General features: G+C 41.7%; 1 protein-coding gene across 5 annotated transcripts in view; it reads right to left on the bottom strand.

Annotated features, from left to right (window-relative positions):
• DSE (dermatan sulfate epimerase) overlaps nt 1-24,350 on the bottom strand; it is a 63,583-nt gene extending 39,233 nt beyond the window's left edge. Inside the window, exons 1-2 of one of the 5 annotated variants that reach the window (XM_037065092.1) lie at nt 24,332-24,350; nt 58-526 (exon numbers count right to left, since the gene is read on the bottom strand). In XM_037065092.1, coding sequence (XP_036920987.1) covers nt 58-473 — 416 coding nt within the window. In that variant the 5' untranslated portion in view covers nt 474-526; nt 24,332-24,350. Of the gene's footprint in view, nt 1-57; nt 527-5,034; nt 5,118-8,692; nt 8,790-23,800; nt 23,992-24,331 lie in introns of those variants that run through there. The other 4 variants (XM_037065091.1, XM_037065089.1, XM_037065090.1 and 1 more) reach the window with 4 other exon arrangements.
• Nucleotides 24,351-26,608: the final 2,258 nt, after the last annotated feature.

Below are 26,608 nucleotides of genomic sequence, written 5' to 3'. Positions count from 1 at the left end.
ATTTGTTTCTTTAAATTGCAAAATTCACACAGTAAGAAGAAAAAGACAAAAATCTACCAACTAGGCTGAGCTGCCATCCTCTCCATGTAGTCTTTGGCCATGTCTCGGGCTTCGATGTTCTCAGGATACAGCACGCAGAACATCGCCAAGGCGCCCAAGTTGTTGCCGTAGATTTCATTCCAGCGGGCGCTATAGTCCTTGGGATCCCAGGGAGGCAGGAACTCCAAGGGGCTGGACAGCATGGTATGCACGGCTTCCGTGAGCCGGGCAGCGATGTGTGCGTGCGAGCTGGTAGCCCTGAGCTGCAGCTCCGCCACCTCCGCCCTGGAAAAGTACAGCATTGGGTGGTTGTCGTAGTTGGCATTGGTGAAGGGAATCATGACGTCTGGGTTCTCGTCACTGACGTAGGCTGACACAAAGCAGAATAAAGATATGAAAAACACACTGGGAGCCCCCCGTGTGTGAGTCCTCATCGTGGCATCAGATCTCCAAATCTCCAAGGCAGCCAAACCATCTTCGAAAGATACTACAAGATGAAGAAAAAGAAAAGAAAACATGTTAACTAAATAAACATTGCAAAGTAGAAACCGGGTAGGTAGTCACTCCACTTACTAGGAAAAGGTCTAAATATGAGGACTGTCCAGAAGGTATCCCGCCCTGTAATACGAAAAATAGAAACATTTCTTGAAGAAGATAAAAGATGTAAGAAACAGTGAACATAGGACAATGATGCCTCAATCCCCTTCAAAGTAGGCACCTTGGGACATCACACAGTCCTCCCAAGCTCCACTGTTCACCCTGACATATTTTCCTGAATCTCATCCATGGTCTGAAACTGCTTCTATTTCAAAGGTGATTTTAGTTCTGGGAAAAGGCAGAACTCACAATGTGCCAAATCTAGAGCTGCGTCACCTGGATGATTTGATGTTTTGCCATAAAAGTCTGCACGAGACGTGATGCACAAGTGGGTACANAGATAAAAGATGTAAGAAACAGTGAACATAGGACAATGATGCCTCAATCCCCTTCAAAGTAGGCACCTTGGGACATCACACAGTCCTCCCAATCTCCACTGTTCACCCTGACATATTTTCCTGAATCTCATCCATGGTCTGAAACTGCTTCTATTTCAAAGGTGATTTTAGTTCTGGGAAAAGGCAGAACTCACAATGTACCAAATCTAGAGCTGCGTCACCTGGATGATTTGATGTTTTGCCATAAAAGTCTGCACGAGACGTGATGCGCAAGTGGGTACATTGTCGTGATGAAGCCGCCAATCACCAGTTGCACATAGCTGTGGCCTTCTGAACCATTCAAATAGTTTCCACGGAGGCATGTTCCAGCTTAACACAGAATCTGGTGCCGATTTATTGCCCTGCTCACTCAATTATTTTGAATGCCATAGCCACACATGCTCACTCACAGCATCTACCACCCCCACGGACTAGTACAGTGAAGTCGTCATTGTCCACACATGTGCATTCCAGTCCACTCTCCTTGGCTGCCAGATTATATCGATGTGGCACAAATTGTTCTTGTTATATTAACAATGGCTGGACTTTTTCCCGGACAGGCCTTGTATTGAAAAATAAAGCATATGAATCTAGATTTTTTTCTTTTTTAACCATGGATATGCTTTATTTTTTTATTTACTGGGGTGACACTGGTTAATAAAGTTATATAAGTTTCAGGTATACAATTGTATAACACATCATCTGTACACTGTCCTGTGTCTTTAACACCCAAGTCAAGTCTCCTTCCATCACCATTTGTACCACCTTTTACCTTCTTACACATCCCCTCACCCACAACATAATTTAAAGTAGAAAGTCACTGAAACTTAATCATTTAAAATTAACTAATTAGGCATGATAGACCAGGCACATATTCACTGTGGAGAACAGAATTTTGGACTTGGGGAAACAGAATGATGTTAGGTTGGCCAAAAAGTCCATGTGGTTTTTTCCATAAAATAAAAGACATGTTTCATTTTCATCAATAACTTTATTGATTTGAATAGTTTGAGTCGGCTATCTTCCCCACATGATATAACATTTTGATTGTTTTTAATTAATGCCTCAATTTGATCGCTATCAACTTCAACTGGTCTACCCAACCATGGAGCACCCACTGTCCAGCGAGAAATCTCTAGCATGAAACTTCGCAAACCACTTTTGACACATTCAATCAGTCACAGCACCTTCTTTATACACTGCTCAAATCTTCCCTTTGGTTTCAGTTGTGTGTTTTTACCTTTGTTGAAATAATAACGCAGAATATGCTGAAAATGTTGCATATTTTCTTCCATCTTCAATATTAAAATGGCTTCACAAAAGATTCACCAATTTTGATCAGTTTTATATTTTAATGCACGCTGATATGACAGCGGACACAATACAATCTAACAAAATTGTTTCTAATGAAGTTAAAGACACCTAAGCACTACTAGAACCATCTTACAGAAAAAAAACCAAATGAACTTTCTGGCCAATTCAATACTTGCGTAAGTAGGCATTCTTCTCATAGTTAGCACACAAAATGTTTAGGTTTTATGGTTCTTTTTTAGCCACTGATATGAAAACCACAATGACCAAAAGCTGGTGGTGAAATGTGGTCTGGGAATCTAAGTGGACATTAGGAAAAAAGCCCAGAAAATCCTATCTTTCTTAACATAGCCTCCTTCACTCTAATCGCTCCCTGCTCCTAACATTCTATATTTTGAACTGGGGATTAGGATCAATATGTCTATAAGAATGTAAGCAGACAAAATATTATGAGTAAGGCTTAATATCCTCTTTGTGTCAGCAGAAGGTGGGGACAGAGAAGACAAAACCAGGGTAAACATCCGCCAGGCCCGAGCATTCCCTAGGCTGCCATCAGCAAGCAGGCAGGGAAGGACCAGACGCGGGCTTGCTGGGACTAGAAACTGACATGCCTTCAGTCAGGAAATAAAATCCCAGAATTAAAAGGCTAAAATAACACGTGTGCATTTCCCCCTTACTATTTGAAACTACTGTCTACTTTTTCATTGTGCCTATGGGATTTTGGTGTCATTCAGTAAGTCAGACATTTAAACCAAGCTCACATATTTTCTTACTACTTAACTTTCTTTAAAGTCCTTTCTTCGGTGGCAGCTTTGCCCACAGGTTAAACGAACGTCTTTCAAACTTTCAAACGTAGGATCATTAGAAAAAAAGAGAAAGAAAGAAACCCTCAGCCTAGTCGTCTGTGTCTCACATCTGGGATAAAGCACGCATAAAATCCCCTAGAGGAAAGTCAAGGAATTCTTAAAATTCTTCAGAGGGGAAAGGTTATAGAAAGCAGACCAGAAAAAGATAGCTTTTATGTAAATAATGAACAGTAGTTTTCAATTATTAAAGGGAGCAACTGATGGAGAAAAATCAACACCCTCAGCTGAACACAAACTATTTTTCCAAGGAAAAACTGCCTCATCACATTCAGAAAAAAAAAAAAAAAACTAAGCATTTAGCACACATTAGAGATCAATCCAGGTTCCCAGCTTGCAAAATCTCCAAGAGAAAGGCACTGAGGCCTCCCTTGTGGAGACTGCCATAAATTCTAGTATTCTTTACATTTCTCAAAGTGCTGCAGAATGTACACACAGTGTGAGAAGTTAATGGCAGTGGTTTTGCCAAGCATTTTAGATTTACTTCAAGAGTAGAACTGGGGGTAAATAAAGAAAGATCAATATAGCCATGCTAAATAAAATATATAAAACAGAAATAACTCTTGGACTCTGCCTATATTATGTCTAGCACCCAAAGCTTCAAGGCAGCTGGCTGGATCCTTGAAGGTCAGAGACCCGGCCAAGAGAAATAATCCTTCGTGGCTGTGTCTGAGAACGGGTGTGGTGTCTGGCAACACAAGATGTGGCTGGATCTGAAGTAATAATGCTCAGTCCCCACTGCCCGCCCCCACCCCAGCTTTATTTCTTGCTCTTTTTAGACAATAATGATGCTAACAATTTTTGTAAAGCCTGTACGTATTAAATTCCCGAAGCTTAAGACTGAATGCAACCATCAATAAAATTAACACTGTGGGGGTTTTAGGTGCCCAGAGTGCAGATGGGTTGGAAGTTTCTCCTTTAATTGATCCCTACATGCATAGAAGTAAAGATCTCTCCATTACTTTTTTAAAAATTGATTTTGAGAGAGAGAGAGAGAGAGAGAATGCAACACTGATTTGTTGTTTCACTTATTTATTCATTCCTTGGTGAATTCCTGGGGATCAAATCTGGCACATCAGGACAACCCTCTAGTGGTTAGAGGGTCTAATGGTTAGAATCAAACCAACCAAGCTGCCTGGCCGGGGCCTGGTTTTGGGATGCACAGCTCCCATTCTAGGTTGGTGGGGGGTAGCTTGAGTTACGAATAAGAAGCTATATGGAGACTAGAAATTCTCTGTTTCAGATCCTGGACAAACATTCCCTCAAGATGCTTAAGGCTGATTTGTTTTATTAGTTTTCTCTTTCCTCATGCAGAACCTCCTCCCACCCAGGTACAGAGTCACTGAGGAAGTCAGCGCTGCTCCACAGAATCCCTCACGATTTCGGACTCACACCATGAGCCCAGCCACTTCTGCCACACTGCTCCCCGTTCGGTAGGACGTGCCCGAGTGTATTTAAACAGGAAGAGCTGCCCCCGAAGCACAGAACCTCATTAAGATGTTGTTTTGGGAATGGTGCCATCTCAATATGCCAACTGTTATTGAAGGTTCCCTAGTTATTACTTGAAATTCATGTGAGGGTGTCAGGGCAGCAAGGCTGTGCGTTACTGCACATATAAAACATTAATTCCTGTTGGAACACCATGTGGGCCAGTGCAGAACCCACAGAAATTCTGCAGAACGATCGGCAAAGACTGCCCAGGGAGAAAAAGCCACAGCCTTCACGGTGGCACAAATGGTGTGTTGCCTCCCTTATATCACACTCCACAAGCCCAGCCCCCAGCACTCTCCCAGCTACTCCTCTGTCCATCTACCCAAAGGATTCATCTTCCCTGCAGGCTGGATTACCTTGGGTTGTTTTGGCTGTTTATATGCTGTGCCTCACAGAAGGCAGGACCACAGCTTTCTCTTCGCATCATAGGGAATCAAGCACTGTGCCTGACACAGAAAAGGCGGCTCATAAACTCTGGCTGAACTGAACTGAAGTGACTCCTGGGCTTAGGAGCTAGCAGAGCAGATATCATCACTAAAAGTGAGCAAAGAGAAACCTTACTCCCTCTTATTTGAAGCCAATGCAAGTTTTGAATTTTTCAGAAAAACACATCCGCTAGGAAACTAATGGAGGGAAACACCTAGAAGGCCTAGAAAGTCCTGTAGCCTAAACAGAAGGAAGGAAGGAAGGAAGGAAGGAAGGAAGGAAGGAAGGAAGGAAGGAAGGAAGGAATTAAACTTAACTAAAGTCTAACCCAAACTTACTTTAGGCTGGTAACATACANGAACTGAACTGAAGTGACTCCTGGGCTTAGGAGCTAGCAGAGCAGATATCATCACTAAAAGTGAGCAAAGAGAAGCCTTACTCCCTCTTATTTGAAGCCAATGCAAGTTTTGAATTTTTCAGAAAAACACATCCGCTAGGAAACTAATGGAGGGAAACACCTAGAAGGCCTAGAAAGTCCTGTAGCCTAAACAGAAGGAAGGAAGAAAGGAAGGAAGGAAGGAAGGAAGGAAGGAAGGAAGGAAGGAAGGAAGGAAGGAAGGAAGGAAGGAAAGAAGGAAGGAAAGAAGGAAGGAAGGAATTAAACTTAACTAAAGTCTAACCCAAACTTACTTTAGGCTGATAACATACAAGGAAACCTAATTCCCACCTACCATCTTAAGTCCATCTAGAAAATCCCACCCAAAGCCCCTATTTTCAGCACTTGGGTTTCCCCTTTAACCTCTACCTTGGCATTCTGCGCACTCACTCTGTAAAGAGAAGAGCTAAAATTAGACGAAAGGAACTTTTCTCAACATAGTTTTAGGTGAACCTCAGATGGACAGGTGTTAAACTACATACTTATTTCAATAACCATTAGGAAAAACTATAACTAGCACAGCAAACCTGACATTTCAACAGATACAGAAAGTTCCTGTTTCAGTACATTTAAGTTTTAAAGTTTTGGGTGTTTTTTTTTTTAAAGTAAATGGCTAAGGCAAAATTTGTTGAAGCTGGTGCCTGAATGACTAAACTTTGGGAGACGCTGAGAATGCTGAGTGAAATCGTGGCCGTTAAAGGCTAATGAGTTTACCAGAATGGACAACTCCCCCACCACAAAACACACACACACACAGACCTTGGACAAATCATTCTTTACTTCCAGATGTCTGCGGATGATCTCTCAAGCCATTTTCCACTTTGTTAATGGTGTTGCAGACCCAGCAGAGCCAACTCACTTAAGTCTTTAGTTGCACTTGGCCCAGCTCAAAAGCACGGCATTTTCAACATGGCAACATCACAGGCGACCCTCTGCAGCTGACTCTAATAACACAGCTCACCCATAAGTCAGTTTTCAGGACGTTTCCGAGAGACTGTGTTCGGCCTCATTTCCCCTAAAAGTCTTTTCTCTTCCACTATAATACACTGGTTTTCCTAACCCAGTTTTCTTTCCCATTCTTTCGTCTCCCTTTACACAGCTCAGAGAGCAAAACATTCTCAAATTTATAACCAACTAATGACTACAATATAGTCCTTTAAGAATTAACCTGTCACCACAAGACAATTCGGATAGCAATTTGACCACCTCTCTGCGTGTATACCCCACATATACCTGCAGTAATCCTAGGTTGACATTTTGCTTAGGCCAAGCCAAAGGATATGAAAAGTATTTAACGAGATTTCCAAATTCTAATTATCTTAGACAGGTCCTTGTACAACAAAAATATGCCTGAAATTATTTTGCTTTAGCTCTGGTTCCAACTGCCCGCTGCATCTACTTTGATTTCTGACACACAGAGGAATTTCTTGTGAAATGTTTTTTCACATATTTGATCTTTTACTTACAATAAGTTAATGCCGCAAAACAATATGGAGAGTTACTGTATGCTGTTACTCTAACAGAGTCTTAGAGCAAACTTCAGAGGCAGAACTAGAACCTGAATTTCCTAAATCCTAAGCCAAGGTTCTTTCCCATAGCCAAATTTTTAATAATTCAACAACATTTCTGCCATCCTTCCACAAGGAAAGCACAGAAGAGTATGAAAGTGAAAAGAACTGAAAACTCGATTAGTCCAGCAAGTTTCCAAAATGAAGTGCATTCCCAAGTGGTCTGAGATTGTTTAAAAATGAAACACATGGTAGGGCAAATGTTCTTGCAGTTCCTCTGGCCTTACAAAATATAAAAAGGATTAAAAAATAATTGTAAAATGTTAAAACATTGAATGTACAAGAATGGAAGAGAGAAATCAACCTGTAGAAAGTAAAACATATCCCAAATTAGGATGGATTAAAAACCATTCTGTAAGATGTGCCAAGTCTAAGGAGAACGGCATTATGACTAACATAATGTGCATCGTGCTAGGCAGACATGGGTTTGGAATTGCAGCTGCGCTGTCTGCTTGTCCTGATGAAGTGACTTTTGGTCCCAAAGCCCCCATTCTCTCATTTGTAAAATGGCCCCAACCTCCTGGGGAGATGAAATACTATGTAATGCAGAACCTGATATGAAGTTGGAACTCAACAAATATTTGTAATTTTTCAAAAGGGGAAGAAGTTTTAGACATGTAGGATTATATTATCCTACCCATAAAGTATTTCGTTTGAAAGAAATGGGATATTATAAGCAAAAGAATGAGAACCGGAGACGTGAAACGACTAGGGCAAGGTCATGGCACGTGTTAAGAGGTAGCTAGCTGAAGCTCGAACACAATGCCCCTGACTCTTCAACACATCATTCACAGTAATTTCAACATTCACTAGGAAAGACAGCATTCAACCCTTGAAAATTTCCAAGTATTTGTTGGGGATTTTGCTCCCAAAGAAAAGAACAACAACGAAATAAACTATTATCTGAGTTTGATTGCTTCCCAAGGCCAGCAATTCTTGATGTACAGAAGGTGACACTTCTTACTGTATCCTTTCAAAAGAAAGGTCAAGTGATACAATAGGGACTGGGAAATACTGCTGTCTCTGGCTGGGGATCTGTTTCCTAGTAACGAATTTATATTATGAAAGGGGTACCTGAGTTCTCTTGGGACACCTGCTGCCTTTGCCAGAACTGCTGTGCTAACCTCAGTCCTGGGTCAGGTCTCGGCTCAGGCTCAACGTCACCAATATTTCCGCTGATTAGCTCAGGAAATGCTCTCCAACATTAATAAAACTAAAACTCTTCTTCCCCAACATAAATAAAACCAGAATGTCTGCATTCATTTATAAGGAATACAATGATCAAGCAGATTGGAAAATATTTCTGGCTTCATCAAAAAACTACACAAGAAGTAAAATTATTAGATAATTGCCTGATGAACAGAGAGTCAGAACACAAGCAGCGGGAGGGGCCTTAGGCTTGGGGCGACTCAACCAGTCAAGATCACCACCATAACTGCACTTGAAAGGGGGCCGAATTGCCAGCATCTGGGATGTCATTAAAAACAAAAATTTTTAAATTGAATTGTCATGGCACCTAGGAAAGAAGATCAAAATGAACATCCCCCACAGTTCCTGCCACCCCTACCCCCGCAACAGACTCACGCTCACCCAAGAGTAGCCGTTCCAGTTCGCCCAACCCAACAGAGGGGCCTAGTAGTTCGTTACATGATTAGGAGAGTCAAATACCTCCCACACAAGGGCAGGAGACACAATAAAGGCCTAAAACAATCCAGCAGACCAGATAACTGGATGCTCCTGACATCATACCCTTTTCCCTAAAAAATGTGTGGACACTGCATTAGTTAGCATCTGCGACACTTCCTTATTCCTGCTTCCACTGAAACCCAAGTTTCCTCCCTCTGTAGACCTCTGCTCTGGTTTTAGGCAAACCCTGATGGCCTGAGAGCACCAACATATCCTAACGGACCTGCGCGTTTCCTTCTCTGATCTAGTGTAGGATTTAACTCTCAGAGAAACCCTGTAATTGAGAAACATCTCACCATGGTCTCACACATACTACCCTCGCTGTTTCCACATATTTTAATTTATGGAATGCACATATTTTTAAAGTTCTCCTTACTTTTCTATTTCAATTTTATTAAATGTATATTTAGAATAATTTTTTGAAAAATATTTTTTCTGAAATAGCAAAGTAAACCTTATGTGTTCTTGGTAAATTTTTGTAGTGAAATAAATCTAACATTATTCTTTAAAATGTCAAATCCTAAGAAAACATATGGTTTGGGTACTATACAATCATTCCCTAAAATTATACTCCCTGATGTGTAAAGTCTGCAGACTCAGCCAAAAGAGAAAAATTTAAAAACCAAGGGCTCTTAATCAAAATGAAAGTTCCTTTTACTGAGGGCTTATTGTTTCCTTATTTAAGGGTGAAATAAAATATATCTCCCTAAAAAGTCATTTCCAAACAAAAATCCACAATATGAAATTATACCACATGGAACCCCCAAGAATTTACACAAACTACTGAGGGAGTAATTATAATCCTGAACCCACATAGCAAAACCGCACTGTGTATAATAATGGTGTTCACAACCTCCACGCTCAACACTGGAGAAACTTCAGGTTAGGCTTGCAAGTTAAGCGCAGCTCTGTGCAGTCAAAGATCATTTCTGCGTTGTCCCCAGGAAAGTTTCTGTGCATGCCACATTTTCTCATAACACATCTGAAGCTCACTTCTTTCCTACATCAACGATGATGGTTGTAGAACTTCCTTTTATGAAAACGGTAATTAATCTAAATTATGTTTAAAGTGGCTATACATATTTTCCGGTGTCAAGTCGGAAGGTTTCATCTCCCATTCACCAGAGACTACTTGAAAGAGTAATTTAGTGGCTATCTAGCTGCAGGCATTAATTTAGTAGTAGAGTTTTTGCCTGGTGCACATTATTACAAAATTAAGAATCATTAAGATCCAGCTTTGGAGAGAATGGCTGTCTCATAAAATGTAGAAAGGAAGTTAAATCTGCATCATTTTCGTGGAGCAAAGAGAAAGCAGAGTGGGGAGTCTGTGAATCCACTGATGCAACTACTGGAGGACTTCATTTTGCTTCAAAAAGGCTAAATGAGAAAATGAAATGGTTAGACTTTCTAAGGTATGCTGTAAGTAAATTCGAGTTTATCTAGCAGTCTAACAACTGGACATCAGATTGGTACTTCTTCATTACACTTTTGATTGATTTTCTCAATGATGGTGTTGGAATGCAATACCTTAATTTTTAGTTCTGATATTATTTTCAAAATAATGTTGAGTATAACTAAGTGTATTTACTTTTGGTATTCTGAATCTTTTACAAAGTAATTTTATGCATATGTGTTAAATTTTCCAATGCACTGTTTATCAGAATTGGAATATCAATTCCTTATCCATGTTGGGGTTAAGAATTTTTTATATATATTAATTAATCCAGCTATGTCCCGAGCAGCTGTTAAATCCTGGAAATGTGCTAGGCATGAGGGGATAAAGTAAACAGGAAAAACTATGTTCTGCCCTAAATACAATAGGATTAAAAAAAATCTAAGAAACTGGTGTTTCTGAGGTTCTTTTTTTTAACTGCAGTATTTGTATTACTCTGTCTGCCATTAAAGTTAAATAGGAATTTCTCCCTTAGTCCAAAGCAATTTATTTAAATTACTGTGCCTGACTTCAAAAGAAAATGAACAATCTTTGTTTTCAAAATTTTTTTAACAGTAAGTAACCAAAGGTTTTCTGGAAGGGTCTGAGAAACCACCTATAGCTTGCATGAAAACACTCTTTTCTGGCACTATGGGCTAAAAAAATAAAGCAGAGAAAAGAAGATGAATAGAGATAATGAAGCCAACAGTTAAATATAAGGACACACAGTTTCAAATAACATTAAACCAACCCATGAAATGCTCATGAAAACTAAAGCCAAAATGCTCTCCCTGCAGTAGACTCACGAGCGCAGCCCGGCCAGTAGCCAGTAGCTAAGAGGAGCGCCACAGGCGGCAGAGTGGCTTTTTTCACCACTGCATGGCTTCAGACGAGCTAACCATCTAAACCTAGTCATTTAAAGTGAGGATAAAAATGGTCTTCCTCTCCCAGACTGGTTGGGAGATTAAACGAGATAACACCTACAAAACACTTACCACTTTCCGGTGTTTCTTCTAAATACCANCCCTGCAGTAGACTCACGAGCGCAGCCCGGCCAGTAGCCAGTAGCTAAGAGGAGCGCCACAGGCGGCAGAGTGGCTTTTTTCACCACTGCATGGCTTCAGATGAGCTAACCATCTAAACCTAGTCATTTAAAGTGAGGATAAAAATGGTCTTCCTCTCCCAGACTGGTTGGGAGATTAAACGAGATAACACCTACAAAACACTTACCACTTTCTGGTGTTTCTTCTAAATACTAGTTAACCATCATTCCCCTCAGAACATGGTTAGTGGTGGAGGGCATAGGCTGGAGCCAGACTTTCAGGGTTCGAATCCCTGTACCACCACATCCTCAGCCATGCCTGTTTTCTCCTCTGTAAAACGGATAAAATAATAGTACCTTTCCCACAGGGTCTCTGTGACCTCAAATTAGCTGCTACACTCCAAGCAATTTAAAAGGGTGCCAAGGATTTACAAAGTGTTCAAGAAAGGCTTGCAGAAGCATCACCGTCTACCAGGGAGAACACCAAGGTCGTTCTAGTCCAGAGGGAGCGTGCCATATGCCAGGAGGAGGGGCTCACAAAAACTAGAGAAAGTGTACTGTGTATTCATAACCTCGGGGACTCCCGAGACACTAAAAATAGCAAATATTTTGACAAATATAAAGTATTTCCTTCCTATAAAGAAGGAAAATGAGGTTTTCCTTCTTCTTGCTCAACTGCACTCAACTTTCGAGGTATATATTCCAAGTACCTGAAGACATCGAAGGAGAAAAGAAGTCTTCAAATACAACACTATCTCTTCATCAAACAAAATATATAGAGAGATAAAGCTTACTGACATACTAATATATGTGTGTGTATGTATGTATATACAACACATACACACACACTTACACAGAAAAACACTCTTCTGCTCTCCCTCACCCTTACTGTCCCCTCCTCGCTGAGAGGGGACACCAGTTTTCTCCTGCCTTTCGACTGGAGCTCACGCCAGGACATCTCAGACTCCATAGTCCCACGAGCTAATTCCTCCACCTGAACATCGACTTTCAGGCTGCATTTCCTCTTTTCCACCTCCTTCCTGATTCCAATCAATATCACACATTCCTCTGCTCTTCTAGACAGGTACCTGCAAAGTTCTTTGGCATGAGTCATGACATCAATTACAGATTATTAAGCAAGGTACCACAAAATACGTTTAACCTCTTGTATGTGATCTACTCCGGTTCACTAACACTATGCAAACACTATGCAAAGTTACCTAACGCTGTGCATATTTGGGGTGTGTCCTTATTTCATCTCCTCCAGGATCAGGTCCTGTAAGTTGATTCCTAATAATAATGGCTCTATGAAGCACTAGTACCATGTTCAAGGATGTACCACGCTAGGCAGAAAAGGGCTAACTCAGCAGGCCTAGTGCTCAAGTGCCACACCTTTCTAAGACCTTTCCAAAAAGAAGAAGAAGAAGAAGAAGAAGAAAGAAAGGCCTGTCTTCAGTACTGGCCCTTGTCTTACCCAGGGTTGACGAACTGGGATCCCTTGTAATATTCTGATACAAGTTTTTTGTGTGCCTGAGGCCTTGAGCCACGTGGTACCAGTGTGATCAGAGTTTACACTAAGTGTGATTTATGACAAACTGCTCGTTTTGCTCTGGGAGGCTAGAGTCTGCCTACGCGATGGAACCCCAATAAAAGCCCTGGACACCAAGGCTGGGGTGAGCTCCCTGGCTGGCAACACTTTGCACGGGTTGTCGCATTTTGCTGCTGGAAGTGCAATTCCACTAGGTAGGACACCTGGAGGCCTGTGCTTGGTTTCTCCTGGACTGTTTGGCCCAGGCACCTTTCCCCTTTGCTGATTGTCATCTGCACACCCTTTGGCTGTATTAAACCCCGATTCTAGCAGCTTTACGTGAGTCCTTCCAGTGACTCACTGAGCCCAAAAGTGGTCTTGGGAACACCAACCTTTGGTTTTAGTCCAATCATCTAAATTCCTGTTAGAATTATGAGTCTTGCTATAATACTCTTTCCTACTAGAATAAAAAATATTGTGATACTTTTCACCAAATCCTTCTCTTTACTCAACTTTTGCTATTGTTTTCTTACTTAAACCCAGAAAAAGGATTCTGTCCAAGGATGTTACTATTGGAACAAAGTACAACATAGAAGAAAATACTGGACTTACAAATCGCTTAAAAGATTTAGAGATTGTCTAAAAATGAAATACATAGATGGTAGGCAAAAGGCTTTAAAAAATCTCATGGGAAAGTAATTTGCTGGCATTAAACCTACATTTCCAGTATATTTAATTTAAAATAAAATTTTATTTATTGGATGGATACATATGGAGTGGTACTTTTAGCACTATACATAAAGCTCTTTTTTATTCCTTATATTCAAGTATTCTTCCATTTTTCAATCTTCAAATACTCACCAATGATAAATTTCCTTTTTTTGCTGCCTTCCACATACTCAAACATTTTTGTTGTACTTTTTGTCATTTTTGTTTCACAAATCATAGTTTGTTGGCATCAAAATCTGAGTACTTTCCGAACGTTCTCTTATGAATCATAATCGAATCCCAGAACACCACAGATTTGGTTTGTAAAACAATGACACACAAGTGCTGAACCCAAAGACGCAGCAAGCACTGCCTTCTTAGACTTCCTCATTTCAGTTAACGGCAACAAATCCTGCCAGCAACTCAGGCCCAAATTGCCCCTCCTTTCCTTCCCTTCCCCTGTATCCATATCCAAACCATCAGCAAATTTCTGTTGACTCCACCCTCAAAACGCACTCAGAATCCAGCCAATGGTGCCACCCCCCATAATGGCCTAAGCCACACCACATCTTGCCTGAATTGCTGCAAAAGCCTCCAAATTAGCCTCTCCGCCTTCACCCTCACCTCCCACTGGTCCTTCTCAAATTGGGACCAGAGCCATCCTGTCCAAGCATAATTCATATGATGTCACTGCTCTGTTTAAAACCCTGTGACGGGTCCCCATCTCATTCAGAGTAAAAACCACAGTGCTGACAATACCTCTCAAGGCTCTACGTGGTCTGGCCCTGTTACCTCCCTGTGCCCTCCCATTCTACAACTCTACCCTGGCTTTCCTAGTTCTCGCCATGTGGTCTTGTCGCTATTCTTGTACACGTGAGGAGCCCTCCCTCTTCAGGGCCTGTGTGCCTGTCCCCCCAGGGACCCATGGGGCTTGCTCCCTCACCCCCTTTAAGTATTTGCTCCAATGACACTTCCTCAGTGAGACTGCCCATGACCATCTTATTCAAATCACACCCTTACAGTACACAACTACCACCGTTCCCTATCTCCCTCCTGGGTTTTTATTTTTCTTCATTGTACTTATAATCTTCTAATCTATTATATAATTTACTCATTTTTATGTGTCTGGCTCTCCCATCAAGACTGTAAACTTCAGGAGGGCAATAGCTTTCTGTTATATTCCTAACACCTTAGAAGAGTGTGGGACAATGAATAAACCCACAGATTTATTAGTTAATAGATTAACTAATGTGTCAAGATATAAACCTTCAAAAACTCAGAAATAACTACACATATAATTATATAGCTGTATAAATTTAATTACACAAATAGAAGCAGAAATCTTTGGGTATGAAGACAAATCATTTGGAGGTATGATGTACTATAGTGTTTGTTGACGCTTCACTCCACTATCTACCTTTATCTTCACGTGACACTCTTCCTGTGTGTGTCCAAATGGGCTGTCCTTAGCTCTTCTGTCTCCTGTTTGTCTTACATCTGAATTATTCTCAGAACAGCCACAGCAATGGACAGGTCACAGCAGGCCTTGGGATGTTGGTATGCTCCCTGTCTCCTGAAAGGATCTACTTTTTTTGCCTTTCTTCTTTCCAGCATAGCAATATCTGTGACTTCTGTCCGTTTGGTATTGGAGACAGGGCTTTACGATAAGATCAGGGACACTATAATTTCAGCCCTCTCTATAAATTTGGGTGACATATCATTATCTGAAAGTCCATAAGATGAAGGGAGAATTGAATTCTTCCCTTTGCTTCTCAATGGTGAGGACTTCACTGAGCAAGGGAAGGAAGAAAGAAAATATTTCGTGACTTTCCATAATTTTTCTAGGAAGTTCTCGACCCAGCAGCCACCCCATTTTGCTGCTCCTCTTCCTGTGCATTTGCCCTCCTTACAGTGTTTTTTTTCCCCTCCGTTTTTGGCATGAAATCCTCTGAGACCCAGTCCATTCTCCCCTCCTACTTGAGTATTCTCTGCCCATGCAACCTTTACAGATCTCTTCCCGCCTGTGATTCTACTACATGCATTTAATTGTTCTCACAAAGACCCATGCTCAGTTATTTCTCCAACCAAATTTTATAGCTCCCCGAGGCTGGGAACTATGTCATATTTATTTTGTATGCCTCCCCTCTTGACCTCCACCCAGCTATCCCCTCAAACACAACCAGGCAAATACTTGCTGAATGACTAAATTCTTTCAGTATTTCTATTGCTAAAGTATAACATTCTTTCATCTGACTCTCCAGGTTCAAAAGTACATTGGAAACAGTCATATATCAAAGTATTCGTTGCCAAGTAACACAGATTTATCTTTTCTAAAACTTGCAATCACTGAACCCAACTTCAGTGGCTCCACCAACAAGAAAAAAGGCATGAGCACACAAAGAAGCATCTGTTATGTAACTGCCTAATGCTGCTAGCTCAATTCAACTTGTTTAGGCACAGGATTTATCATTTTATGGCAATTTAGTAGAATAAATACCCCCACACATTTCTTCCTCAAGAAAGATGCATTGGAAGTGGTCCAACTTAACCCAAAACTTGCAACATGAAATGTAAAGAGGAGAGGTGAAATTGAATTTTAAAAGTTCCCAAGTTCCCACAGCAGATACTCAAAGACCATTTATTAATTTGACTTTTATACAGAATATATGCAAATCACAAAAGTCTAAAACTTTTAATGTGCCCTGGTCAGGTGGCTCAGTTGGTTAAAACACCATCCTGATGCGCCAGGGTTGCAGGATCAAGCTCCAGCCAGGGCACATACAGGAATCAGCCAATGAATGCATTAATATGTCAAACAACAAATTAATGTTTCTCTCGCTCGCTCTTTCTCTCTCCCCTACCCACCCATTCCTTTCTCTCTATAAATCAATAAGTTTAATTTTTTTAATTTAACAGTGAAAATCTTAGAACCCTATCATAGCGCATGGATAACCAATCTGAACAATATTAGTTTCCTTAGGAAAAAAGGGGGATCTTAAAATTTCACACCAGTGTTTAGGAAGGGATAAGCTGAACTACTACACAAAAGCAACAGATGGATTCTTATTTCACTCTCCAATTATCCTGGGCTTTCATTAGTACCAATAGGGCAGGTGTGTCAAAGTCATTTTCCCCGGGGGCAGCATCAGCCTCACAGTTGCCTTCAAAGGGCCAAATGTAACTTTAGGACTGTATAAATGTAACTACTCCTTAACTAGGGGCAAGGAGCTTGGTGCTGCCGCCAGGTGGAAACAAGGTGGAGGGCTGGATAAAAACAAGATGGAGGGTCAGATTTGGCCCTGGGGCCTTGCGTTTGCCACCTGTGTGATACAGTCTAACTTGTCGATTTTTACAATAAATAATAGAAAAGAAAAGAAGAAATTAACCTCACAACTCAAGGGGCCAGCAAAAAACACTCTCACCTAAGATAACGCTGCAGCTTTTTTAGTACTCCCAAGAATCAGTTGTCTTTGAGAAAGGTAATTGTGAAAAGCATTTCAAAACTGCTTTACAACTAGGGGCAATAAAACTAAGTCGAAACACTAATTCCAACTGCCTAAGACACTGACTTGGCTGGGCTTAATTTTTTGGCATCCCCCAAGTCCATGGATCCAATACTGGCTGAGAATGCATTTTCAAATACCTTTCACTCATGAAAATGAACCCGCTTTTAGGATAATTGCATCTTCAGTATTGCCTAATTTTAATATTGAGAAAAAATTGAACCACTGGCCTGAAACCACAGAATCGATCTACTGGAGATTCTATCTTCCTAAATAAAAATGAAACAAAGTTCACATTGTTTCTATAAATATCATTATTAGTTTTAACCATCAATACCGCTACAACAAATCTGGTACACGAGAGAAGACCCTTTGTGACGCGCGCAACCTGTCCAGTCTGCCCAATGAGCGATGACTGCCTGAGATACCTGTGTGGTCACGGGTGCCCGTCTAGTTCTACTGCGAAACATGCAGCAGAGAAACGTGAAAGTTGTCACTGAAAGCCCAAATGGAACACCCCAGTCTGATGCTAAAACCCCTTTTCAAGATTTTCGGGAATCAAAAGAAAAATGAAGAAAAGCGACCTGTTTGAAGTAAAAACAGAAGAAGCACAGAGGATTTTCATCTATTATAATGTGCACCTAAATGGAAAGGTAAAGGAATTTAATGTATGCTCAATGTTTAACCGGTTAGCCAACACTCTGTAATAACCAATAAAAATGCTAAGTAGAACTAGTAAAGGCAACTTGTACTTCAGACACTAAAACGGACCATGTCTTCTATATTCATGATACAGCTGGTCCTTGCACAGTGGACACCACCCCCAGCTCAGCCGAAAATCTGCATATTGCTCTTGATGCCCCGAAAACTCTATGACTGGTAGCCAACTGTGGACTGGGAGGCCTCACTGATAACATAAACATTTGATTAACACATATTTTGTGTATGAATTATATACTGTATTCTTACAATACAAAGTAAGCTAGAGGAAAAATCTTATTTAAAAAAATCATAAGGATACTACATTTACAGTGCTGTATGTATTTATAGAAAAAAACCTGCACATAAGTGGACCCACACAATTCAAACCTGTGTTGTTCAAGGGTCAACTGTAATTACTCTTTAATTTCTATGATTTTCTACTCCAGCTGAGCAGGAGTCATGAAGTTAAATCCCCAGGAGACAAATGCTACTATCCCCTCAAGACAACCTTTCTTAAACCTTTCTAAACAGAGAACACCTCAAAGGCCTCCATCAGAAATCTATTTTGAAGGTTAAAAATTCCAGAAAAACTTCCCCATGTTTAGCATAAACCCCTCTTGATGCTAGCTGTCACTCTATTTCCTCTCCTTTTCCTTCGGGGAAGATGGAAAACAGCTGCTGTACATCTCCTTTCAGGCTACTTTCTCTTTCCTGCCAGGCCAACACCCCCACCCCAAACCCCCACCCCAAACCCCCACCCCATGGGAGAAGTGTAAACACTGCAAACCCAAACCCAAACCCAAACCCAGCTGGCCCAGGCCTGATGACCCTCAGGGCTGGCAAGCCCAGCCCCACTTGTACCTCCTGGAACGACATCTTGGAACTGCAAAGGCCCCAGGAACAGTTCTTTACCAGAACGTGTGAAATTCTAGAAACCCACTACTTACAGTCTGTCCTCAGATACAGTCAAACAACAAAAACAGCTCAGTTTGAAGACATTTTTGATCAGAGCTGTAAAGAAGGTAGCAACCCTGCCCGGCAGTCCACCATCCTGGTCTTCACTGCCGCGCCACTCTGCGTGTCGTGGTGAGGGCACCTGGGCATGGCACCCGTCTGAACTGCTTGGTGATTTTATCACGCAGTTCTTGAGTTTCTTGTCACTGACACAACTTTCTGGATGTAAGCAAACCTCAGAAATGCAGTAACTCTTGCAACCCTGCAGTCTAAAGGACTACTCTAAATCAAAGTGTCAATCTGCAGCCCATTATTTCTTGAAATGAACTACCTCTACTAGATTCACAACATAATCTGCAGATTACATTTGAGACCAAAATTTATATAAGCACCCTAATGTTGTTACCTTCCACTCGAGGAAGCTAACAATTATTCTCATTTTTCTTGCAATCGCCATTAGGTTGCAACAGTAAAGTCAGTATATTGCCTGCCTACTTCATCAATAAAAATATTATAGACCCACAAGCTTAGTGAGGCGATTTCCTTTACAAACCTCTTTTAAGAGTTATGAAATGCTGATTCAACTTTGTTGTGGTATCACATCTGCATGTATTAAATATCTGTTGCTTAGTAGCTAAGTTTAACACAAAAGTCTTGATTTAATCAACAGATACACATTTACGTCTCTATGGCCTGTGTGTGCAACAAATATTTCAGATTTAAATGGCAGCTTTTCCAACTGACTGTGAACCTACTCAACCTCTACTAAAAGAGCCTGTACATTCATTTAAACACACACAAGGAATTTTGCTATGATTGTCCTCCTATTTTCCACATTAACTGGGGAGGAAACAGGCATTATTAATTCTATAAATAATACCAAAAGAATATTTTGGCATGCAGACACAGTTGCAGATTCACTCTGACCATGTCTAGGAAAAGCAGGTGGACACAACCAACAATCAACAATGAATGTGTCATGTATGTGTACCTGAGACTTAGCTGCATATGTCTTTTGCTATATTTTTAAAAACAGGGTTATGCTTACCTAATAGTTATAACTACTCCCAAATATGCAATGCCAAAATAAGTCATGCTTATTATCAGTAGGTTTATAGCTTCTAAATAATACTGACAAGGCAAATTCTGTGCTTTTGGGAATTGTTTACTAACATTTAGTGATAACATGAACCAAACTCATGTTTATAGGATATCCCAAGACAGTTGAAACAAATAGAAATCCAGTGGTAATCTTTAAGCACACTGCAATTTACAATGTTATTGTGAATTTAGGACTGAACTAACTACTGCATTCAAGAAATAAACACATGCCCTCAGCAGTTTTCTCTCCTCTTTCCAAATCCCTTTTCTTCTTTTTGATCTCCAACCATGTCTCTGAATACTCTGCCTCCTGCAGGTTTATACTCTTCTGGGCGTTTGGAAGAGGACCTGCTACACCCTCAACAGGCTGGAGCTTGCCTGCATAGTCAGTAGTAAGCAACATACTTGGTAAAGCACCCAAAGACCTGAGGCAGGTAATGAGAACAGAGTGATAAGCCAAGGGCCCTGCAGAAATAAAGAGCCCAACAGAAACTAACAGAGGCCCCACAATTGAATCCTTGTAAGGCCTGAGAAGAGATACAGCAGAGAGGAAGAGGAGGGGGCAGTGGACCGTTTACAGAAGCCTGAGAAGCACAGAACTATTCTAGGAAGCTGACAGTTCACGGACAGTAGTGAGTATTAAAAGGCACAATAAATTGGATCTGTGGGAAAATAAAATTCAAGAGTCTTTAATAAAATAAGTTTGGAGTCATGAAGGAGAAAAGTATAATTAAACATGCAATTTAGTTTAATCTCACTTTTAAAATAGCCACTAACTGCATGCAAGACTACAAACAGATTGCTTATTTTCACAGTATTTTCATTTCCTCCTAAAAAGAGAAGTCATCTGCTGTACATCACTCTCCATTTCCACTGGGCTAAAATATGAAAATACTAGATTTGAAAAAAATTAGAAAGTACTAGGCAATTTTAAAATGCAAGCATTCCTGTAGCTGTAGGATCTATGGGGACTTCTCCTTTCCCTCAGTTGTGCAAACACATACGAATTTGTAAGGAAGAGTTCGTTCACCCTCATGGCCCCTTCTGAACCAAACTACAAAACTTTGCATTTCTCTTTCCAGTTTGATTCTTTTCTGCAGCACTTCTCCACCATTAGCCAACAAAACTACTGTTCTAAACATAACTAGAAGTTGTAAAACACTAAATTTAGATGGGTCAGAACTTGGGACTACATTTATTAACATACATAAAAAGATTTTTCTTAAAAAAACAATCATTCAATTACATAGTATCCACTTAATGAAAAGTTTAATTTTTAAAAGGGAATTTCCCACTAGAATTGCACGTTGGAGTTAGTAAGACTTTTTAGAATTCATCCATTTGTAATCATTGCTATCAGCAAATGGATCAGTGCGCCAGGATTCTGCAATTTTAATCTCTACTTCCCCTTCTGCCACTAATTCACCATATGAATTTCTTGGGAAAATAACTTCTCTTTTTGGTACTCTGGGTTTACACACTTTCAAAATTCCCATTTTGGGCACTGATTCTAGATTTAGAGAATTGTATTGTGTCATCCAAACATTTGCTGGCAATTTGGTGACCCCCCAAAGAGTTTTATTCCACAGATCCCTATAGGGGAAAGTAATGTAATGAGAAAACCTGGAGGCATTAATAATAAGAACTGTCCTGCCCTCTGCTTAGACACTTTCAGAAGGTCGCTGGTCACTGAATCTCATCAGGTGCCTTCCCCCTTCTCTCAGAAGAGAAAAGATCCAGCCCCTCCCAGTAAATAGAATTGCAACATCCAGTACGATGATGATGTTAGCTCCACCACAGGCCAGATCTCCTCAAAGGCCTGCCACACACACATCACAGGCTAATAACAATATTTCTCTTTTTATTGGAGTGGTGAAAAAGAGTAAGAGTATTTACTATAAGTACTTAGAACTCAAACATGCCAGTGGGTAAGTACTACTGCAACCATAAAAATGTTAGTCTTTCCTTACTAATTTCTTTACTCCTTTTGGAAACAAAGATTACTGATACATCAAAACCCAAATTTAAATATTTTATCTTCCTTTATCCCTCTCCAACCATTGGTTGAAATCATAATACTAAAAGGGAATCATAGAATGGCTTTCATGCAACGCACTGTGGTCTGAGGCAGTAGAAATCAACAGCAAAATAATCTACCACAAATAACATTGAGAAACGTATAAATATTTCATTATTGAACTGAAGAATGCATTTTCACCTATGATTGTAAAACACTCTCAGAGACTACAAAATCTTTATGACGAGGCATTGGGAAAGGCAGGGAACAGCTGTGAAGTTGAGGGCCTCACCTCGTGGATACCCACCAGGTCCTCTCCAGCAGCACCGCCGGGTATCAAACTGGAAAGACCGGAAACCTCACCAAAAATCTGTGTCTGTAGAAACTAAACTGTGGACTAGTTTCATAAGTACAAAAGTAGATGCACACACAAGTCGGCCACTAAGAAGGTCCAGACCTAGCTGCCTTGTTAGCGGCTGTGTCTCATAGCCAGGCCCCTACCCTCAGGGAGGAACTTTAAACAGTGTCTATCCAGCAGGACCTGGAAAGTCCCAATCATTTCCTCAGTAGCAAAGGCCTACTACATACAGTGTGTTTTGCTGCAAATCTCTCTCTGTCCAAGATTTTCTATTTTTTAGAGAGTTCCCTTTTATTTGGCGACTGCATTATCAATATATTTTAACCTGAATGTAAAAATGTACTTTGCAAGCCACTGTTTTTATTTAATTAACTAAAATGATGACACTGATCTGACATATACCAATCAATGGAAAAGGATGCTTCCCAAGCTCTTAAACTCTCAAACGTTTACTTAAGTTTTCTCCCGTCTTCGTTAGCAACTCCAGGAGAGCTAGCGCATTCCCTCCCACACCTCTAAATGGACCACACTGTCTCGTACTTTTTGCTGAACCCACACAGATGGGTCACTAAACAACGGAGGTATCACATGCAATCCTTTCTCCATTTTACTAGGACACATTTTTACCTACAACACTTCATAAAAGGACTTATACCTGTTTGGTGACTTCAAAAGAAAATTGGCACGAATAGTCAAATACTCAGATTGATAATCCTGCATTTTATTACTTCCTTGCATATTACAAACATTTCTGTGATTCGATTTTAGCAGTACTGTTTGAATACTCTACAAACTAATGTACATCGTATTTTTCACAGGTTACCACACTGAGAAGTCAAAAACAGTGAGTAATAGGTAATTACTAGATGATTAAATCCTATAATGTGAAAAATACTTTGAAAAACCCTATTTTTAAACTATTTCTAAGTGAGAACGTCCATCCTCAAATTTGTTACATTAACTAAACCATGACTTTCTATAACAAAAATAATTTTTAATAATTTTACTACACGAAGACCCCTAGAAACTATGTGTCATCGCCTGACTGAGGAATTTCAGGTAAATGAAGTACACTCCCTTCCTCTAAACAACGGATTCGGTTTCAACCTTTCATGCCAGCAGGCCTGAGCAGAGGCTGCTACCTCGATCAAGTGAGCAATGAAAATGAGCAAGCTCTCAGGTCACAGACTTGGCTCCGATTCCAGCAGCGACAGATCCTGAGCCCATGTGGCATCGCTTACAGAGCTTCCCAGCCTGTGAGTCAAGCGTCCGCCAACCACGAGCAGAGTATTGCCAGAGCCCAGCAGGCCGTCCGAAAAATCGTGGCTAAGATAGACTCAGCGCACCAAAAGCGATCTCTGGGTTCTTACGGTGCGCCGGGCTCTGCACCGAGCGCTCAAGGGGTGGAAAGGGACGAAGGGCTGTCCCCAAGTCCTGCCACCGCACCGCTCGGACTTCACGCCTAGCGCACCCTCCAGGCACCCCGCCGAGTCCGGCCCGGGCACGCAGCCCACGGCGCCCGGCGCCCCGCTGGAGACGTGGCTCTCCGCCTCCCTCCCGCTACCCGGCTAAGACTCTTGAAAGAAAGTTGTGCCGCGGGGAACCCAGTGCAGCGCCCGCCGCTTGCCCCTGTCCGCCCCCTCGCGCGCCCCTCTGCTCACCGCTCCCCGCCGCGACTTCGCCCTCTCGGGGCGTCGCCCCACCAGCCTCGGCCCAGGCTCCAGAGCCCCTTCCCGGCGCCGTCAACTCCAGGGCGCCCGGCGCCCTCGGAGCCAAGTCCTCAGCTCGCCTGCCGCGCCATCGGTGCCGGTGGGCGCCGCGCCGCGGGATGCGCCGCTGCAGCCTCGGGTGGCGCTACTTGGAGCCCGTGGGGCGCGGGCGGGTGGGGTGTGGGCTAATCCGGAGGAGGGCGGGACGCGGCGGGCTAGAGGCTCAGCCGGAGGGAGGAGGAAACCGCAACGTCACCAGAGCCCTCGGAGGCGAGGATGGGGAGGGGGAAACGGGGACCCCCTCCCCCTGCGGGACCCCGACCTCCGGCCTGCCCCGCTTCCCCCTCCCTCTGCCCCTCCCAGGCCTCGCGGCTCGGGAGCTACGCCCGGCCTTCCCCTCCACTCTGGCCAGGATTCCAGGCACCCCTGCCTTGCCAGGCCTCTGGCTCTGACTTGCTCTTAATCGTTTCTAATGACCCCTACGTTTCTGGCTGGACTCAGGAATCACTCCCAAACGAAAGATAGTTTTGGAGGCCCACGGGGAGGAGCTGAAGCTTCCATAGAGCCCGGAGAAAGAAATCGAGGAAAACTTGGAGAACCTTTTTGCGGGGAGGAGAGGCGGAAAGGCTATATTGCCTACTCCACTCAAATTTTTCAAAATAGTTAACTCCTCCTTTTCTCCCACATTCGGTTTTACTCTGCTCTGAGAGAAGGCAGAAAATCGCCTATTTAGAAGTACTTCTTGCTGTAACTGTACTAACAACGAACACTAAATTGAAACCACTGAACCCTGAAAACTGAATGGATTTTAATTATCAAAGGTAAAGGGCCAGGAACAGAGCATTTAATGCCTGCAGCTCACAAGAAGAAATTCCATTTATCTTATCTCCTAGGCCTGTGTGGGTGGGTGGGGGGAAAAGGAGAGGGAGAGCATTTAGCCGTCTGAGTTCTGCAACCTTAGTCGTCACAGATTTCTTGAAGAAGTTTTCTGCAGTTCTCTTAAAAGCAGCCACTGTTCCAGCATGGCTCCCAAGAGGTGTCAGATCATCACCAGGCCGTCACCTCAGGGCTGACTTTGCCTCTCCCAGTTAGCATGTAATTAACCGACCAGCGCCAGACAGTACAGGAATGACAGATGTTTACCCATTCCTTAGAACTGGAGATGTTTCACCTGAGAGCAGGGCTTTTTTTCCGTTTACTTCAAAGCGCTTTGGCCTCTGGAGAGCCACCTCCATCCATGCCCCCTGCCCTCAGAGATTCGCCAGACCTGCAGGGGAGTTTCCCTTCGGCCACATTAGGGAAAAACGTGGATGCCTACTGCTCGGCTTCTAACTCAGAAATTGCATTTGAAGAGATTCCTTACAAACAGATCAAGAGGAAGTGGTTTTGTTAATTTTTTTGTGATGTTTACTCAGGTAAACCACTGATTTGCATAAACTTCCAGATGTTTTAGAGGTGGCATGTGGAAGAGACCAGAAGGGGCTTGAGAATTTAGAACTAGCTTTGAATTCTGGTTTAAATCCTTATTTTGCAATTTACTACTAGATGCCTTGGAAAACTAACCTCAAAGCCTCAGTTTTCTCATATGTAAGGGAGAGGAGTAATGCCTTCTCAGAACAGTTATAGAAAGGGTGCAATAAAAATAGCTTATATTTGAGAGTTACTTGATGCCAGTTACTGTGCTAAGGGATTTACATGCAATAATTCAAATATTGGAGATGATTAATTCTGAAAACGTTTAGCTGTAGTATGTAACTCATATGTTCATTTCTATTTATTGTTTCAAATTTGGAAGAGACTTTAGAAAAGGCATTTGTTTTTATTTATTTAACTGCTCAACAAGTAGTCATCTAGCCTTGGTGATTCTTCAGCCCAAGAAACATCAAATCATCAGGGGAGCTTTGATAAAATGTTTTTTTTTTTTAACAGAGGCACCACACCACACCAATAAATTAGAATCTCTAGGGCTAGAGTTTAAGCATCAACATTTTAAACTCTCTTCCCATGTCATCATAATGTGCAAGCAGTATGTTGAGATCTCTTCAAAGGAGGCAGGAGAGCTGTTCGAAGTGGGATTTGCTCCTTTACCCCCAATTTTACCTTCCATGGACCTGGAAATCTGCCACTGGATAATATCCACCTCTTGAAAAGTGCCCCCCATACAGTAGGCCTCAAAAATCTGCAGTTTGCTCCCTGGAGTCTTCTGGGACACAGCTAGCCCTGATGCCACAGGAGGGTGCTTCAGTTTGCCCGGGTACCTAGCAAACGCCACAGCTTTCCTCGTCCTTTCTGAAAGCCTTTGGAAGCTGGTTTACTTTGCCATCATCCCTCTGAAAGTCTGATCCCAAGAATCTGATTCAGCGTTTTACCCAAATAACACACAGTAAAAGATATTTGATTGCTTTGTTCTTTTTTTTCTCCTGGCTTTGTTCTAATTACTGTATTTCCCCAAGTAAATCCTGGGAGCTTTTATGGCTTAATACTACCTTGTTGACTCCTATATTACAATTTGCTAAAATTCTCAAGCAGTAGTGTCTTTTTCACAACTGTTGCAAAACACACCTTCTCAATCTACACGTATTACAATTTGTGTTTAGTGCCCAATGTGCTTGTCTATTAAATTCTATTATGCTAAGTCAGGCCTCTTAGCTTGTTGACATGTTGGATGTCAGCGATGTGACTGAATAATTCTGCCTCCCAATTTCATGTCTTCTGTAAATTTGATCAGTGTGCTATGTCATCACTTATGTTCCCATTCTT

This window comes from Sturnira hondurensis, unplaced genomic scaffold (genome assembly GCF_014824575.4).
Source record: "Sturnira hondurensis isolate 20B ecotype Veracruz unplaced genomic scaffold, ASM1482457v3 Scaffold0015596, whole genome shotgun sequence".
NCBI classification, from domain to species: Eukaryota; Metazoa; Chordata; class Mammalia; order Chiroptera; family Phyllostomidae; genus Sturnira; species Sturnira hondurensis.
The sequence above is the reverse complement of the archived record's forward strand: the minus strand, read 5'-3'. Positions and strand labels throughout refer to the sequence as shown.